At 36.4% G+C, this 20228-nt stretch overlaps 1 protein-coding gene across 1 annotated transcript in view; it reads left to right on the forward strand.

Moving 5' to 3' along the window:
- Positions 1–338: 338 nt before the first annotated feature.
- Positions 339–20228, forward strand: part of EYS (eyes shut homolog) — an 895325-nt gene continuing 875435 nt past the window's right edge. Inside the window, exons 1-3 of the mRNA XM_074153627.1 lie at positions 339–352; positions 1986–2812; positions 4968–5081. Of these exons, the coding sequence (XP_074009728.1) occupies positions 339–352; positions 1986–2812; positions 4968–5081 (955 nt within the window). The remainder of the gene's footprint in view (positions 353–1985; positions 2813–4967; positions 5082–20228) is intronic.

A 20228-nucleotide genomic window follows, 5' to 3' on the forward strand; every position in this document is an offset into this window, starting at 1 on the left:
TGCATGAAGACTAATAATGACTTTTGTGAAGACAGAGTACCAACTGTTATAATACTACTGATTGCTTAATTTAAAATATTTCACAAGTGTTATCCCATACGATTATTGTGAGGAAGCGCATTTTCTTTACCAGTAAAAATGAAGACTGTATATGGTACCAGAACTATGCATAATTACATGAATGAAGGGCAAACTGTATTATAAGTGGGCAAGAATTCTTCTGCATTAGACATGCAATAGCTTTCTTTTTGAAGTGTCTAAAAAAGAAAAATAACCTTTTATAAACTTCTATTATAGTTACCCCTGAGAAAATTTCGTTATGAAAAAGGTATGTTAAAATGGGTTCCTGGATGTAAGATTTCTAAATATACAGTATTATAGAGCACAGACTTTTACACCTGATAGTAGTGACAGGTGTAATAGCAGCTATAATAGATATAATAGTTCAACACTGTTATCTTTAAAGAAAGAACGCTAAATGATCCAAGCTACACATTAGATAGCACATTATCTAATAGTGTCATTGAACATCATGAGATTCTGAAGATAATGGAATGGTCTCAGAATAGAAAGACTACGAGTATTCTGTAACAAGGCTGGTAGTTTTCTTGCAGAACCATGTCCTTTCTTTTATAGTATGGGGAATTAGCTCCCAGGGTGCAAATACAGAGACAGAGAGAGGAACTAGAAATTAGCATATTTGTCTGGCAGTGGAGCTAGGTCTTTAGAGTACTTCAACTGTTTGAAGGTAGAATTGGCATTTAGAAATTAAATTAAAACAAAATCTATTCTAGGAGGAGGATCAAAATCTAGTTTCTACCCCTTCTGAGTTTAATATTCTAAGCCTCAAACATGCTATTTTTACTACTAGTTGGTCATAGTCCATACCTTTCTGGTAACTTCAAAGGCTCAAACAGTGCTCATCACTCTGCTTCACAAAGGTCATTGGGACAGGTTCACATGCACAGCAATTTTATAATAGAACATAGCTAAATTTTACATGTTTTCACCTCGATTTAGGTGACAATAGGAGAGACTGAATACCAGCCTTCAATATTATCCTATAATTTTCAAGAGCACACTGAATCATTTAATATTCTCCAGTTCAAGGTTTCCACAAAGAGTATCTTTCATGTCCTATTTTGATCTTTCAGCATAGTCCAAAGTGTGCTCCAAAATATTTTTTAAGTACACAAAGGAAAAAGAGGACATTTAATGAAATTATGTAATTAAAGCAATATCAATTGCAATATCAATTATGTAATTATGTAATTGCAATATCAATTATGTAATTAAAGCAATATCTGGAGGACTCTGTAGTCTTCTGGCTTTGACCGTGAAACATCAAAAACCTCAAGCATATGACTAAGGACCTTAGATTTTCACATAGATACTTTGGAAACTAAGAATTTAATTAAGTGTTTTGCTGAGTGTATGTGAACATAAGAGTTCAGGATGTGCTTGTATGTTTTCTTCATTGAAGCCATAATTCACATGCCTACATCTTCAGAATATCTACTTCTATCATAAATTAATGATAAATCATTTTCAGGAAAACATGGATTGTTGAAGCTCATGACTAGAGCTGAGATGTTTTGGTTTACTTCTTAGTTTTTTTACAGATGTCCTATATTAACTTGGTTATCATTATTTTTTTGTCAACAGAGGGTGGGAATAGTAAAGTATGCTTTTAAGCTCTTTCTCTTCCATACATAAGGACAGTGAAATTTACTAAACAAAAATAAAATCTTTAGCAGGAATAGAAACAGGAAAATTCTGACTTAAATTACAGTGGTGTAGTTCTGATCAGTTATTTGGACTTATTCCAGTTTCACATCAGCGTAATTAGGTGTAGACCTTGCTTCATTGTGTATTTTCTATTTTTGTAATGAGGTTTTGATATTCAGCTGTATTTGGTGTGCAAACAAATATATTTTTCTCTGTTTAAATTCTAGGCTGCCATGGAAAATACGATGAACGTTAAGGAACAAGTGTTCTGAAGCTACCCTCAATAATGAAAGAGGTGTGAAAAACAACTCTCATTTACCAGGTGAAACAATGATGACAAAATCAGCAGTTCACATGTTCGCATGCTTTCTTCAATTATGCATTGTAAACGGGCATGTAATATGTGAGAGGCAAATGACTGCTGAATGGCAAGTGGAACCAAAACCTGCTGTCGTAAAATGGACACCAAGGGAAAACATCTGCGCAGACTTTTACACTGAATGCTGGAATATGAATAAAAGTATTACTGGGGAAATCTCGGAAGAACAAAATCTCAGTATTCCTCAGATATGCCCCTTACAGCTTCAATTAGGTGATAGTCTCTTCATCTCCTCTGAGCCATCCTTTCAGTCCTACGGAATGAGTTTGGTAAATGTCTCCAAAGAAGAATTTATTAACTGCCCTAAAGCTGGTTTTCTTCAAGAGGCATTGATTTTTGTTTGCCAGATAAGAGGACTGCACCAAGTTGACCCTAAGTGGCTTGGTGTTGGAACTCATTACTTCGCAGAGCTTCATAAGAGAGGCCCACTATTGTGCAATATGGGCCTTCGTCTGAACATAACCGTGAAGCAGCAGTTTTGCCAACAGTCTCCAAATGCTCCATTATGCTCTGGGCATGGAAAATGTCTAAGCCATGTTTGGGAAAAAGCATATCATTGCCATTGTTTCTCACAGTATTCTGGAAGATTCTGCCAGAAGTTTGATATGTGCTCCACTAAACCTTGCCACAACAATGCCTCCTGCACTGCGAAATCAGAACTTTCTGGAGATTCTTACGAATGCACATGTCCTCCAAAATTTTCAGGTATTTCTTTTCCCCTCTAGGAATAAATGTCACATAGATAATACATTTTCCTTAACAGATAGTAAAACAGTGAGAACATCATTAGCAAGGTTTTTGTAAAATTTGATTGTCCGTTGCCACTACCACACCTGCTTTATATGTAGTCACTTCTGGGAGACTGTGCAGTCATTTGAAGACAGTTTTTACTTGCTTACATTCATGTGTGCGTTGTGGGGAAAAACAAAATAAGTTGTTGTCATACTTCTTTCCCACTTAAGCATGAGACATTGGTAAATACTTGTGAACTTACAGAAGTAATTGATTTCTTTGTTTCTTTGTTCAGTAGTTCAAGTTATCACACCAGGTAACATAAATAATTTGGAGTAAACTCCCAAAAAATAGTTAATTAACCAAACTGCTGAAAAACTGCAAACAGTCTTGTTGAAAGGAACCTCTTTTTCAGCCTGCCATAAACCCTCCCTTTTCAGTTTAAAGACCTTTTAAATTACATTAGAGAATTTTTTTAAATCAAAATTTGTTTTTAATTGAAAAGTCAAGCATTTAGTTAGAAGAGCAAGCAAAAAAAAAAATACTTACTCTTTTCTTCCAGAATGTGTTGTGCTGTAAAGTTCCTTTCCAAATTAGTTTGCTAAACATATAAATTAAATATTTCACAAATGAAACAAACAAACAAAAAAAAAACCTACCTAATTCTGTTCAGGAAATATTGCAGTACTTACCTAAAACCCGTTGAAGAAACTTAATCTAGGTTTGGGATTGGACTGCCAGAAAGTACAGCATAATTAGATACATTCTTACCTAACTATTATCTCCATTTCGTGGATGAAGAAAAGAGGATGAAGGAAATTATGGGTATATTGTTCCTGTATTCAGAGCAATGGAGTTCAGAAATCCTTTAGAAAGTACCAGAAATATTCATTCACATCACAAAAAGGATTGCTGTAGTTATTTCTGTATGTGTGGAGCAGAATACCAGCAATGTTCCTTTGATGGACTGCACTTCTGTGCTCTCACAGTAGCAATGCTATGCTATGGAACAGCTGATGAGTCAGGAAAAAGTGAGGATCATAGAACAGAGAAATGAAGATTATGGTGCATAAAGTTTGCTGTAGTTTATTTTTAATTGCTTTTCAAGCTGCATAATAATTTGGTTACTAATGCATTTGCAAATAGAAATTATTCAGGTATGCATAAGTCAATGTTATGAGAAAAATATTTTTATAATTATTCAAAGTTTAGTAAAATAGTGGAAAACTGATGTTATGCAGTATATTATCCATTTCTTTTATGATTTCTGCAGGTTGTGTAAAATGCTTTGAAAATAATAATATCAAATAGTGTCTGGTACTACTTTAATTCAAAGTAATGGAGAGATTCTCAAGAAATTATGTTAAAAGAATTCATCTTACTTAAAGTTATCAATAAGCAATGTTTAAAATCTTCTGTTAACCTACATGGGACAGTGTTGTCTAGTGCCATAATTTTGTACTGGCAATACTGGTCCAGTAAATAAACTATATGTAAACAAGAAGATCTAGGAGATTAAACCATCATATATTATGGACATGGCTACACAAAAGCAAGGGAGGAAAAAAGTGCCTCCCATAAAATGAAGTCTGTTAGAAATTTGAAAAGGTGTTGAAGTGTGAATAATTTCATAGCAACAACTGAAGTGATAAGCATAATTATATGGTATTTAGACCCATATGCTGTAATAACATAAACAACTTATAATTGGAATTGTAATTTCCAGAAAGCTGCATATTAAGAAAAAATCAGTCAAATTGGACTCCACATGAGAACGTCTTTTGTTCACAATGCTGGAAGAAACTGTAAGGTAGATTCATGTCATAAAGAAACAAATACTACAGTATAATAGCATTTCTTCATTTAAAGCTAGAAATGAATTTGTAACTGGATGACAGGTGAGGTTAAGCACCATAGCTCATATTACAGAATCTGAATATCTTTCTGCCTTGTTTTAGAACGTAAGTAATTTTGGTGAAAACTAGCAACCAATGTTAGCACAATTACCTATCTAACCATCCGCCTATCTATTAAATACAATGTCTTATTTTACATATACATTTGACATTTCAGGAAAAAATATGAATATTTACTGAAGTTCAGTGTTCCTATTATCCCTTTTAAATAGGTAAAAATTGTACAGAAATAGTTGGACAGTGCCAGCCACATACGTGTTTCAATGGTAACTGCAGCAACGTTACTCCAAATACTTTTCTTTGTGAATGTGACAAGGGCTTTACAGGTAAGAAACATCTGCATTTCCCATCTCATAATAATAGTTTCTCATTTTATAATAATGGTGTGAACTTTTGCTTTATTAAAACATTTATTTTAGATGATTGTTGCTCAGTTTGCTCTTTCCTTAGATGTTTTTAAACAGGCTTTGTAAAATGACGAAATCAGATTTCCATCTGACTGTTCTAAAATCTGTACTAAAGTAAAACAGTATAAATGATAGAGGCTTTTCATAATTGGATTCCATCCATGAATACCTTTTTCCTATTGGCAGTATGACAAAGGAATACTCATAATCACTCACTGGTTCTCAAATACAGATTTTGCAAGAATAACATCAGACGCACTTGATGGATGATTTAGAATGATCATGACACCTATATTCATAATTTCAGCATCCTCTTAATGAATACACTAGAAAAATAAGATGGAAATAATTTAAAGAGTCAATAACCTCATGATTTAGTGGTGTGTTGATTAAAAAAATATATCTCAGAAGCTAATCAGTTTACTTATGATATATTGGACAAAGAGATGCTTTCATGAGAAAAGCTTGAATCAGAATATGTATCTAAAGCCGTCACATTGTAAACGCTTTTTCTTGGGGGTCAGGATAGCAGCCAAATTTAAAACAGTATTCATTCTTGTACTTCACAGCAGAGATTTACTACACAAGAAGTAGCAATACTCAGAAGAACATTCTTTAAGAATGAGCTAAGTATAAAGTCAGCACTTGAATATCCAAGGACAGTAAAACTTTTAAAAATATCTCTTTCTTGGAAGCATCAGTTGTTCCTGTCAATCCCAGAATATAAACAAATCATTACATTGAGATGCAGAGTTAAACAAAAAACAAAAAACAAAAAAGCAAGCAAACAAACAAACAAAACCAAAACCAAAACCAACCAAACAAAAAAACCAAACCAAACCAAAAAAAAAAAAAAAAAAAAAAAAGAAGAAAAGAAGCATAAGGGAGTTAGAGCGATCCAAGAGCCGTAGTGAAAGACTGAACATTCTTGTTACCATTTTAGTTAAGTCTGTGTAGAACTATATTTTCAAAAGTGGGATAGACATTCTTAGTACTAAATTCCTAGTAAATCTGTTTTATGTTACTCTCCTTTTCCTCCCTTTTCTTCACTGTATATGGCATCATGGTTAACATCATTCTGAGAAAAGTGAAAAAAAACCTGTTTTTTTTCAAAGGAAGAAAGTCCTTTAGTAAAGTTCTTTTGAACTAGCTTTTCCTCCACACATGGTCTATATCTTTTTAGAACACTTATTGTTTTCCCTTTGTAAGGTCCCAGTCCAATTGGTCCAGGAGGTGTTCAGAATGGTTCCGTGGATGCGATTAAGGCACAAATGAGGCCAAATGCTGTTTGCTGTAGCTTTACTACTGTTACCTTAACATAATGCTAAATGGCGATAGAGAAAAGGCAGAGGTATAGAAAAGAAGGTAAAGAGAAGCAGTGTTTCAGAGTAATGCAAGAAAAAGTCACCACCAGCAGGTCTGCCTCGATCTGCACCGAGCAATGACTTGGAGGTCCTCCGGAGTCAACAGTATCCCGTTGATCCGTGATTCTCAGGTCTCTCTATTTGTAATGATGGTGAGGGTCGACGGTGCTGAGGGTCCCATTGGCAGGGGGTGGGGCAATGGTAATTTATGGTCCCTGTCAACTTGTAGTTTGACCAATCAACGTGACAGTTACCTGTGCTTGTCCAATTATTGTCCAACATGGTTTCTGTGAAAGCCTCCCTTGCCTCTGCCCCCTGGGCAGTGCTGGGGCCTGCACAGCAGACGAGTTGCAGATGAGTTTCTTGGGGCAAACAAGATATAGTTGTTATAAGAACCAAGGACATACTTCCTTTGATGTTATATCATGTACACAGGTGGTAGATATCTTGCAGCAACAGAGTTTTGAGGCATCTTGTGTTCTGTCAGGTTCTCACCTCCAGTTTCTCATATCCTTTCACCCAAATTGTGAGGACACATTGCTTTTAAATTTCCCCTACAAAAATCTTTTGTACTCTTGCAATTTTGACCTAATGAAGGGAGAAGACAGGAGGAACACCCTTCCAAATACAGTAAACCCAAACCAATAATGACGCGAGAACGGTTCAACACACTCAACTCTAGAGGATGGCAGCAATCATTGCAATCTACTCTCCAGGTAGCTGGTAAAGATTGTGAAGGAGAAAAGGAGAGTATGAGCGTGAATTAGCTCCCTTTCATTCTCCAGTTAGCCAAAAGAAAATGGAGAATTCTTTCTTCTTTCTAAGCATAATAAGTGTCAAAGGAGAGAAGGCAGACTTTCAGGATTTTACCTCTTTTTGCCTACTAAATAATGATATAAATTTCCTCAGGTCCTGCTGTAACAGGAAAGTATGTAGTATATTAGCTTACCTTGCAACAGAACTGATTGACTAACATACAGTATCGTATGGTAGTCAGGTATTTATATAGACAGGCTTATTTTCTGACCAAATGTGGTTGTTTTAAGTTTGCATTTCTTTCTGAGATCTTGTGTAAAATTGTTTGCTAGCACTAAGACAATTTCAAGAATAATTACCTAAAAAAACAACCCATGTGAAAACAGATATTTTTCTATTGGTATTCCGTTGTGGCTGTATTGTGTTCTCAGACAAGGTAAGTTGTGTAATTATGAATCTTGTATCTTGAATGCTATTCTAAGTGTATGAAGTTGGCAACAAATTAAAAACATTAATCTGTTTTGATATTGAACTTGTGCACAGAAAATATAAACATAAATCAAGATTGTGCAAATGATGTTTAAGATTTGATAAACTTTGTCATACCTTTTTTCCAAAATAAGGTAAGACTCTGGCAGTAACTAGTTCACATGATCTGAATGAAAGTATGAAATATTCTTATCACTGTAAATTGATGAGATGTAAGTAAAATTATAATAAAATTATTTTATATTTATAATTACAATTATTATTTATAAGTGTTTATTCAAAATAAGTAAAGGTCGCTTTGTCCAAGTTGTCTTCACAGTGACAGAATGGATCTATAGGACCAGCAATGTATATGTTTGTCAGTTATGTAATTTTTTTTATTAATTTAGTTCATTCACTGAGCTCTCAAAACTCTCTTTACTCTTTCCTGAAAGAAGATTTTTAAAGTAAATTAATAACAAACAATTAACATTAGGCATGCCATTATTCTTATGATTGACTACTCCAATTCACACCATAATTTGCACCCTCAGACTTATTAAGGAATGTTCAGAGGAAGGGAATCCAGGCGAAACAAGGATGGGGTGGGTATAGAGAGGAAGGAGATATAAAACAGGCTGGTAGTGTACGAGAAGTCCCCAGTCAGTACACTTGTCTGACTGAGCCCTGCACCAAATCACTGTAGTCTATCCATTCTTCTTCTTAAATCCTTTCTTAACTCTCTTTCCATGGAATCTCAGTCTCTTCCCATCTGTGAGTGCTGTAAAGTCTAGATGCCAGAAACTGGAGAGATGAGAGTGACTGAATTTGGGGTCTGCACTTGGAGTTAGATCACTGGTGATAGTGGTCCTAATGTCTGTGGTGCCAGTAGCTGGGTTGAATGAGGGTCTCAGCATCAACACCTGAAAGGAGACCAAAGACCATAGGACTGTGTGTCTGCAGTGTGTGAATTTAGTGCCTGGTATCAGACTTTGGGCAATGGTGGATCCTGTGCCTAGTGCCAACTGGAGCAGGTGAGAGGCCCAGCATCAGAAAGTGGAGAGGGGACCAAGAGTGATAGGGCCTGGGTGCCTGGGCACCAGCCACTGGGAAAACCAGGATGTTTATATTTTTCCCTAACATGGTGTGTTTGCGCATGCGCACACGTGTGTACTCGCATGCATGTATGTGTGTGTGTAATTCATTAGCAGACTTCAAGCCGGACTACCTGGTGAGTAGGAGGCCCAGGATCTGGGCATCAATACTAGATCAGCTGACGTCCTACGCTCTTATCCAGATCTAATATTCCACTCTCCTGGTGGATGCAGAACCCTTGCTACCATCAGTGGCTTCTGGGCCTATGTTTTCATATCACGTAGAAGCTCTAATTGTGGTAGATGCTTTACAAATACAGAATGAAAGGCCATGCCCAAGGAGCTTAAAATCAAGGCTATTAAAAGCAAAAGTGAACTGTAGCCTGTGTTAACTAGGTGATACTGCAGACTAAAAATCTCAGTGTATTTACCAGCAGCTTGAACTGATCCAACAGTCTGAGTGGGATCCTAAAGCCTTCTGCCCTAGCAATATGCCCATTGTGAAAGTCGATAATAAACCTACAAATATAAAAGCCTTAAAATAGAAGGATTTATGATATGGTACATTCTGGTTTCAAAGAATAAATATGTAAATCTTATGATGGTTGCTTGTGCTGGGACTTGGATTATTTCACTTCCTAATTATCTTGCCAATCATACAGGAATACAAGTTTCCCCTGGAGCTTGATATCCTTAGGCAATCAGGTTAATGAAGTATTATTTGGTCATATGAAGCCACGGTAATTGAAAAAAAGAAAACCTCTATCACTAGAAAACCATCATTCAAGGGTCCGCACACATGTCTGTCCTGTTGAGCTAGAGTGTAAAGGGCTGTGTGTTTCCACTAGGGAGCTTCAATCCTGCTCAGTCAGAGAGGAATACTAGGATTTGGCTGTTTGTACATATGTTTTATGTGAGTTCTGGTAGTGTTACATGTGGGTGTTGTTAAAGGCAGTGCCCTGTCTGTGGGCAGTCTGTGTAGCTGGCTGTGTTAGGGTCCTCTGTATGTGTGCATCTCTGGCATACATATTCATCTTTGCTGCTGGTTGAGCCTGCAAATAGGAGAACAACAGCTGGATCCATTGGCCCAGAACAGAGGGACTCCCAGGTCTCTGGGTGCACTGGGGTGGGCTCCAGCAGCTGGGAAAGAGGCTCCTCAGGCCCCAGAGTCCGTCAGAGGAGGTGCCTTTTATACAAGGAGGATGTCTCAGGAATTCTGATGGATATTGTGGTCCTGTTCTGAAGATGCACATACAATTAATGTGAGTCATTCACAACCCACAGGAAACAGCAATATCTTAACTGCCTGTGTAATGGTAATGCTTAGTGTGCTTACCCTAGACAGTGTTTGGTGTATTAAGAGCAGTAGTTTTCCATTTGAATATGTTTTGTTGAATCTGGGGGGCTTTTAACTCCTTAGGTGGGAAGATGGGAGGTAAGAGAAGTGAATAAAACCAACCCTCTGTAGAGTACTTAAGATTGTTAGGTTTTTTCACATATTCCTGTAAGGAAGACCTACATTTCCTGCCTTCCCCAATGGTCCAATTAACCTCTTTACAGGCCATAATGAGTTACCTCCTCACTTGTGGGACAGGACATACTATAACAATAAGGTGGTTTTGCTTGGAGCCACTTTACTAGAGCTTCCATCATCCAGGTGCTTTAGTTTAAAATGGTCTGTTCACTTAATCAGTGAATTACAGCCAGAGCACATTGAAAAAGATGATAACTGTAGAAGGACTTCACTATATAGATATGGAGAGAAGAATTTATTGTTTGTACAATTAGTGTTTTAACAGCCCAATAGTTCAATTTTTCTATTACTAACTCTCATAGCCCAAATTAATACCCAAAGCCTTATTAATAATAATGTCCCAAAAAATATTGTGCAAAATTGCCTTCCCACTATCAATTTTCACTTTGGTATTATGCTCAACTTTCCAGTGCCCCTCTTGGTCCCAAGAGCAATATATCAATCTCCCTCAAGAAGAGGGGGCAAGACTTGGAGCAAGTCATAAGCATCCTGAGGTCTTCGCCAGAAGTGTGACATTCATGCTGAAAGTTTCTCACCTGTCAGTCAAGGGTCCATCAGCCTACTTTTACATGTTTTCATATCATTATCTGCTTCCTTCTCCCAGGCTGCCAGCTGCAGCCTGGCAGTGGTCCCCAGCTGCCCCCCACAAAGGGCTATGGTTTGTCAGGCAGTGAGTGAGGTAGGGATGGTGGAGAGAAGCTGGAGAAGGGAAGGCAGCAGTCACTGGGCCCAACAGCAGAGGTTAAAACAAACCAGACAAGTCCTGAGCCCTTGCACTGTCAGGTCAGCACCAAGGTCAGCCTGAAGGTCATTCCTACTATGGAATCTGTGTTTTAGTGTTCGTCTATGGAGCAGGGGTGATAGTTACAGGGACGCAGGAATGGGGAAGAGAATAGGGTAGTTAGAGATTATATTTTTCCAGGCTGGTTTAATCTCATTTCTGATTTGTTTTGTTTTGGTTTGGTTTTTTTTTAACTGATTGATTATGTTTTAATAAAACTGTTTGTCAAGGATGACAGTTTCCTCAGGGAAAGCTGTAGGTTATGAAGATTATGATCCTTGGTTGTAGAAACATCCTGTGAAATATTCCCTGATCACTGTCACTAGAATGAGGAAAGTATGGTCAAGCTTTTTGGCCATTTTTATTAATGACACTGAAATAGCCATAGTCCTCTTAGTGTTAAGGAAGAAAATGCATGTTGTATTGAGGTTTTAGTGAAGTTATGATGATTTTTTTAATCCCATCACTGCATGTATATTTCATGCTTGTTTCAAAAGTGCCACAAAATCTGGGACAGCATGGCCAGAATAAGAGTTTGGATCTCTCCCATGATTCAAGTATCACAAAAATATTTATGTTTTATTATAAAATGCTTTCTGTAAGAGAATTCCAGTGTTGGTGTTTTTCTTGTTTCCCCCTTCTACATCTTATTTTTACCCTATTTTTAAAACAATTGAAAGTAGAAATTTCAAAGTTAGAGTTTTAGTCTTCCTCAGCGTTCTTTGTTACATTTAACCTCTGTTATGAACTACCATTCGGTAGAGGCTTTGTTCCACTGTACTTTCACCATGGTCCACAGGCAGTACTTGTTCTCACTTTCTGTGTAACCAAGTGAAGCAACTTAATGACAGATGAAAGTGATCTGAGGATTAAGAGACTCAACTCATCTCCAGACTACAGACCTATTCTATGCCAGAGAATACATCTGTCAGTCTCAGAAGACCCAGAAGTGAAAATAAAAATGCAAAGGTCAGCTCCCTATTCTGATTCAGCTACTATACACGCTTCTTTAGGAACAGCAAGTTCACAGCATTTCATTCACATCATGTTTGATTAGGGTACCTTAATTAAGGATGTGTTTCCGCAGAGTGATTCAGGGAACCAAGGCCCTGAAGAGACTAGTTCAGCAATAAAGGAATATTCTAGTTTGAGAGTTAGGTATAAAGTTAAATGCCTTTAAGTTAGGTGATGAGAATACTTTACAGGACTTTTCATATGTCTTTTGAGGTTAAAGTGCTTTAGGCAAGTATCACTTGACTGCTAGATAACTCTAGTACAAATAGCTATAATTTACTCTTACAAACAGGATACAGATCAATCTATCTTAGCTAGTAATAAAGATATATCCACAACAAAGACTTGTTAGAACTACACCAAATGATATGAATCAGCTTGTCTGACCTAGTAGATTTAAGTTTTCTTAAATGTCCTCTCATGGCTGGCATGATTTAGTGACTACTTCAGTAGTCTCCTTTTCAAAACATCCTATGATTTTGAATAACCTTCCTGTATGACCCAATTTTTTGGGGTCTTTATTTAAAGAAAACCATCATTGTTTTATAACAATTTTCATGTTTGTTGAGTATATCAACTCCATGTTAAGTATCATAGCAACCTTCCAATATCTGAAGGGAGCCTACAGGAGAGCCGGAGAGGGACTCTTTGTCAGGAGATGTAGTAACAGGACAAGGGGTAATGGTTTTAAATTGGAAGAGGGGAGATTTAGATTAGATATTAGGATGAAATTCTTTACTGTAAGGGTAGTGAAGCACTGGCCCAGGTTGCCCAGGGAAGTTGTGGCTGCCCCATCCCTGGAAGTGTTTAAGGCCAGGCTGGATGGGGCTTTGAGCAACCTGGTCTAGTGGAGGTGTCCCAGCCCATGGCAGGGGGGTTGGAACTAGATGATCTTTAAGGTCTCTTCCAACTCTAACCATTCTATGATTCTATGATTCTATGAATATAATGACTGAATATATGTCTGATAGCACTTTACAATAGTTCCAGAGTATAATTACTCTGGAACAGCACTGGACACGTATTCTTCTTCTAGTTTACTGTTAATTACTTGAGTAGCTTCAAATGCTGAGAAGCTCAGTAATCCTTTTGAAGGAGTCAGCTAACTTGCACTCAAGTTTCCCTATTATTAACATGATGCCAAGGTAAATTCCAGTGACCTTTCACAAGGTTAAATGTAAATCAAGACCTTGGAGAGTAAATTGTACATTTCGCCAACACTCTAATCCAATATGGCAACTAGTAAATCTTTAACAAATTAATTGTAACAAATTATTTTAAAAAATTGGGGAAGATTACTGACCATGAATTGAATAACAATACTTAGTTCTGCTGTAAAAAGTGGAAATTGCCCTATTATAAGAGAAGTAAGACTGTCAGCTCTAAAATAACTTGGAAATACATGACAATGTGCGAACATTTGTGGGTGTTGTACAGATTTTAAGTATAATGCTTATAAAATGCTTTGTGTATGCATGCTTGAGCTGTGAGGACGTGAACAGTTTGGATGAAGAAATGTATGGCAGAATATTAAAAGATGACTCAATTCAGGAAATGTTTTTTCTATGCATTTTCAGTTTTGCAAAAGCACATTGTTTGTCAATACTGGCAACAGTGTCATCTTAAAAATTCGGATGAAAAGAAGTTTATTACCTTAATTTTTTTATTTAATTATCTGGGCTTGTAAAAAGTTTTTTACCCTGACATAATGATTTTAGACTATATTCTATTTTTTAACAAGTAAAATTGTCCCTACAAAATATAAACCATAATAACTGATTTAATAGCTGTTTTATTTTAAAGAAAAAAAAAAAAAAAAGAAAAAAGATAGTTATTTTTTATTACTGTCTCAAAATTCATTAAAAACTGAGATCCAACCAGCTTCTGCCTGTATAATAGAAGCTCTAAGATACAGTTAGAGTGTGCCTACAGTCTACAAAATCCACTAGAGAACACAGATGTAATTTGTATCCAAGAGCCATCATAGTTCAGTCTTACACAGCCAGTAAAATTTACATTCAAGGATGAACCAAATGGGATATAACATTTGGGAAAAGTAGGTGGGCATCAGTACTAAAAATCAAGACTCACCTACTCTCGTTTGTATTTGATGGAACAACAGGCTGAAGATGCTCACGACATAGGAGGTAGCATAACGCAATATTGATACCAAAAAAAAAAAAGATGTTTTTTATCCTTTCCTGAAAATTGGTTCATAATTCATACAGATTAAAACAAGTCCAAAAGAATAGATGGGCCCATTAATGACATATTCCCTGTTGTACAGGTCCTAGCACTTAAATTGCACTGATGCATATATATTGATGAAATTATACAGATTGTGATCTTTGCAAACCAAAAGCCATTACGGGTCAAGAGTCTTTTTGATTTTTCAGGAAGGCATAGTCATGACTAGACAAGCCAAGTCCACCTGTTATCAGCAGGAGATATACCTAATAAGGTCAGGCACATTTACTGTTTTGTGCTTTAAATCATCTAAGAATCTCATGCCATTTTTTCTAGCGTCTTCTTTTGCATCCTGATAGTGCAGGTAACTTTTTCAACTTAGAAAATAAAACAGTTATAATGAAAGTTATTTCATTTGGCATTGACCATGTGCTTTGGACTAAACTACATATTTAAATGATATCTTTCAACAACTGATTGCAAATAGTTTTATTCATGTGATTTAAAAGATGCATGTGTTGATAAAGGCCTTACTATATAAAATATTACCATGAGCTCTCAAAAGCAAGAAGTGGAAGAATATTGTTAATATCTCAATACTCTTGATGACTACAGAGTTAACACTTACCAACACGGTCTTCTGGAAAACAGATCTTCTTGAGGAAGCCTTACATTATGTTTATGTACTAAATTCAGACTTTGTAAAATAACAGTATCTGTAAAGTGCTAAAATATATAGCAGTATGGAAGAGGTACAAACAAAACTGATTGACATTTCAGATGTAAACATAAATCATTAACTTGTGTTATTGTTGTTCATAACCTGATCAGTATTAGTTTCCGTGTATAATAGAAAACATGAAATCACCATTTGTAAACCTTTTAAAACTAGAAGAGTGTGAATAATGGTGCTGCGGGTGATGCAACTACAGCTTTTGATACAGACAAATAGAATCTCACATGAATAGGAGAAAAGAAAACATCATCTTTACAAAGAGCTTTCATACTTGCAAAAGAAGGGGCTGTTACTTGATACAGTCATTATTTAAAAAGCTGTAAAATTACCATAGAAAAATGCAAGAGGGTGGGATACCAAGAAGTAATCTAGAACCCATCCTCTTCATTCAGGGGGTTTAGCTATATTTACCATTATAGAGGGTTTCTGTTATGAGCTGTTGGCTGCCCAGTGCCGGACACAGCCGGTTCCAGCCACTTTCAGCTGGCTCCGACTGACCCACTGCAGAGCATGGAAGGGCAAAATGCTGCACAGGCATAGAGGAGTGAAGAAGAAAAATGTGAGAAACAGACCTGTGGATGACAAGGTGAGAGAAGAAGGAAGGGAGTTGGTGCTCCAGGTGCTGGAGCAGAGATTCCCCTGCAGCCCATGGAGAGACCATGGTGGAGAAGGTATTTTCCCCCAGAATGTATAGGAGTCTGGAGTGGCATGAAGTTGGGCTTGGAAAAGGGGGGAGGAAATGTGTAGTTTTAATGTTTGTCTTCATTGACTTCTCAACACCTAAATCTATTTTAATTACCAATAAATTAAATTAATTTCCCCTAAGTTGAGTCTGGTTTGCCCACAGCAGGAGTTGTTAAGCAACCTACCTGTCCTTATCTCAACCCACAGACTTTCTCATTCCTTTTCTTTCTATTTTATTTTCTGTCTCTGTCCTGTTGAGGAGGGGCAGTGAACAACAACAAGGTGGGCATTTGCCCTTAGCCAAGGTTAAACCATCACAATCCTTCATACCAATATTTTTCTCACATGTTCCTAAAGATCTCCAAAGATAGAGGCTTGATAATCTCCCAAGGCATTCTGTTGTATCCACATCATTAAAAGTTTTCTTAACAACTGATTTAAATCTTTTTTGCAAAGTTATGTTTAGTGCTATGACTTCAGCATAGCAAACAGAACTGTATTCTGTATTTGCAGCAGTCTTTGATGTACTTAAAGATGGTTATAGCTCTATTCAGTCTTCTCTTCCTTAGTCTACCCCAAATATATTGTTCTCTTTGCTGTTTTCTAGGTTCTTTGTTCCAGACTTTTTCTGAGGCCTGATAGTAAACTGACTCATCTATAATTCTTTGTTTTCTTTTCTTTTCTTTCCTTTCCTTTCCTTTCTAAGTTAGGCATTACACTTAAATCTATCGTTTCAGTGAAATGAGCTCATACGCTAGGCAGGGACCTGAAGACAATTACAGGGTTTTTTTTGCAAAAGTGTGTATTTTCTACCGAGTAATAAAATCTACTTATTTAAACATTATTTCAGATTAAAAACTAAACCAAATCAAGCAAAAAGCACCCTATATGTTTCCTTGTTCTGTCAGGAATGAAGACACAAAACATAAACAGAAAGGTTTCCTCCGAATATAAGGTAGTTTCCTTCTAATAACCCAAGTAGTTGTAAAGTCTCTATCTGTTGTACCATGAAGACAGCAATACTCAGAATGGCTATATACTGAGTATAGGTACAATAATAATTTTGGTGTACTGAGAAAAGACAATGACAGATGAAAGAATCCCCAGATGTATGTATTTCTTTTGAAGAAGGTAGAATTAGCTGCGTAATTCTGAGTCTACTTAACTCAAATGTTAATATCTAGTTTAAATAGGTAGTCATTAAATATGGGTAACCAGACCAATCAAACACAGTCAGAAAATCTTCAGACCAAATTCTAAATAAAATTTCTTTTAATGACAATAAAACAATACTCAGATATGTAGCAATACATTGTAGGGTACCCGATTGATCAGCTCTGCATACCCAGTTCTGAAGTATGACATCTGCAGCATCAGTTCTTTTTCCCGTAGTCTTGTGTACACTATAAAGGCACTTCCAGCCATGCTATGAGTTATGGGCAGCTTCATTAGCCTGTTACACAATTTTATATCAATAATTGACCATTTGTGTGCATTGCACTGCAGTCTTTGATATGTTTCTGTACTTTCAAATTTTCTGCTTTGAACTCTCAGGGACCCCTGCTATGGTCTTTTGATTATTCACTTTTATATACTTGTCTAGTCTGCAATAGCTCACAGTGCACAGCACTGGTGTTTAAAGCATAACACTGTATATATATCATTTTCTCAACCAATTATTATTAATATCTGACTGCAAATTTTGTTACAGTTTTAAATGTTGTTCTTTTCAGATTGTAGCACAGTCATAATATGAAGTCAGTGGAGACAGACATTTTGATCTTACTTGGTCTGCCCTAGGATTGTCTGTCTCTCCACTGACAACAAAGATATCTACAGAAAGCAAGCTACTGGAAGATAGGCATAGAAGGTGGTATCAGCTAGAGACTAAATAGAAATGAGGAATCAGAGAGAGACATTTTAAATTTAGTAATTAGTATTTAAAGAAGAAAAATAGCTGAAAACAAAAGAAGAGAAAAAACAATGAAAAATAAGAGGAATGGAAGTGGTTGAAATAAAAACAAAGCCACGCTTTGCAAAAAGATAAAATTGAGTGTGAGGAATACCAGTTATGCATGGGAGTCTAGGGTAGCCAACGAGGCTGATGAATGAGAGGTAGCTCAAATGTGATAGTCTTTGTTAACTGTAAACCACAACAAATACCAAGAACAAAAGAGCTCTACCCCGGCACAATGCTGGGTCTGAAATGGGAGACATGCCAAAGGCTCCATTAAGTCCACAAAATATGTCACTATTCATTTTTATGGAAGCGATTGGATACTGAGGTGATGGATGAATAGGCAGATAGGCAGATAATGCAACAAACAGAGATTGCTCATGGTTTGACTGTCATTATTCATATTTAGCAGCCACAGTTGGATTGGTGAAGACAAAACATACATTGCAATAGATTGGGTTAATATTGATGAAAACATAGAGATGTAATATTTCTTTTTAGTGTTGCCTGTGCTGCCATTTCACTTACAGAGTTATATATTACACTTACTGAGAGAAAAAAACCACAAGGTGATATCAAAACTTAAGTATAGACAGCATACTGAAGTGTCACAAACTCTGAAAAAACTTATATTAAAAATAATAGTAATTCTAGAAAGAGGACAAACACTGTGGGAAAGAATAAAGGTGACAGTCAGTAAAGCTAGAGCCACTCTGAACAGAAGGCTGTTTAAAATTCTCAACATTAAGCAAGTAACACATTTTTAAAAGAAAAATAGTTTGAAATTAAATCCGTAGTTTATGAGCAAAGTTAAAAGGCAGATGATACTGTTTCACAGTGGTGTGATAATAATGGCTTATGAAATCCATACAGAGGAGGAAAAGAAAGAGAATAAGACAGAATGCCATGAACTTGAAAAAAAGAGAAGATATTTTCTTTTTTTTTCTCCTTTTTCTCTTCTTTTTTTTTCAGTTCAGTACCTTACATTAAGTCTAGCTGTAATTCCAGTCATTGTTTTTTAAGGATTGTGAAAGCAAAAATATCTTTTCTCCAAACACTTTAAGACTGAAATAACAAGTCTGCTGAATTCCAGAAAACTGTGACTAAAGCTCCAAAGTCACTCATCAGAACACTATGGGAGACAAGAATATAGCTCAGGTGCTATACATAAATCCCTGCTTATTTACTGGATAAATGTAACCACAGTGGAATTCTGTATTCATAACTGACTTGCATACATTAATGTATCCTAATATAATATGCAGGACATATCAACAGAAAGTAACTGATTAACTAAAATCTGTTTTCATGAAAAGGGAAGTTTTTTGATAGCACCTACAATAGCAAAAAATTATACACAACAATATAAATCATAGTACCTGACTGCTTACCTATTAATAAAAATGACTGTTAATATCATGAACTATTGTATATCCAGAGTGATTTTACTGCACCTTCACATAGAAAAATATATAATACCTGCCTTGCTTAATATTACAAAGATCTGGTGAAAAAGCCAGAGCAATCAAATAAAATATTCATCTTTAAACATTCAAAAGCATAGCGATTCACAAATCTGTATCAGACAACCACGTAGAAAGCTGATTGCATTTGGAAATGTAAACCTACAAAGACTGGTTCTTACAGAAGTGAGGTGTGCAAATATGCATGAAAGATGATCAGCAGTGATTTAACAACAAACCATTAATGACTTGAGTACAGAAGGTAAAGCTGTGTGAATGAAATTTGATAAATATACTAGTTAGGATGCTCTGTCAATAATAAGGAGAATTAGAAAAGTTTTACAGGAAGATTTGGGTGACCTGGAAGACTGGAGGAATAAAAACATTAAAGGTTATATTTTTAAAGAGATTTTAAAAAATACTCTGACAAAACCATGAGCTCAACAATAAATGGAGAAGAAAACCTATGTATTTTGACTGATCTCAAAGAAACCCACACAGAGCTAGAGTACAGTACCATCATGAAGAAGCCAATTGCAATCTTGTGGCATTTTACTCGAGGTATTTTTAACTGACCTATGGAGGTATTCACACCTTTACAAAGTACAGTAATGAAGTAAGAAACTCAGTTGACATATATTCTGTAAAGTTCTGCCTATCTTCATGAAATAAAAATGAAGTTGGGCAAGTCATGCACAAAGGAGTGAAGACAAGGAGTATTGTGCCCAGTTTTGGGCACCTCAATACAAGAGAGATATCGAGGTGCTGGAGCGGGTACAGAGGAGGGCAATGAAGCTGGTGAAGCGCCTGGAGAATAAATCGTACGAAGAACGATTGAGGGAGCTGGGACTGTTTAGTTTGAGGAAGAGGAGACTGAGGGGTGACCTCATCACTCTCTACAACTACTTGAAAGGACACTGTAGAGAGGTTGGTGTTGGTCTCTTCTCACAAGCAAATAGCGATAGAACAAGAGGGAATGGCTTCAAGCCGCAACGGGGTAGGTTTAGACTGGACATTAGGAAGAAGTT

Source organism: Numenius arquata, chromosome 9 (genome assembly GCF_964106895.1).
Source record: "Numenius arquata chromosome 9, bNumArq3.hap1.1, whole genome shotgun sequence".
NCBI lineage: Eukaryota > Metazoa > Chordata > Aves > Charadriiformes > Scolopacidae > Numenius > Numenius arquata.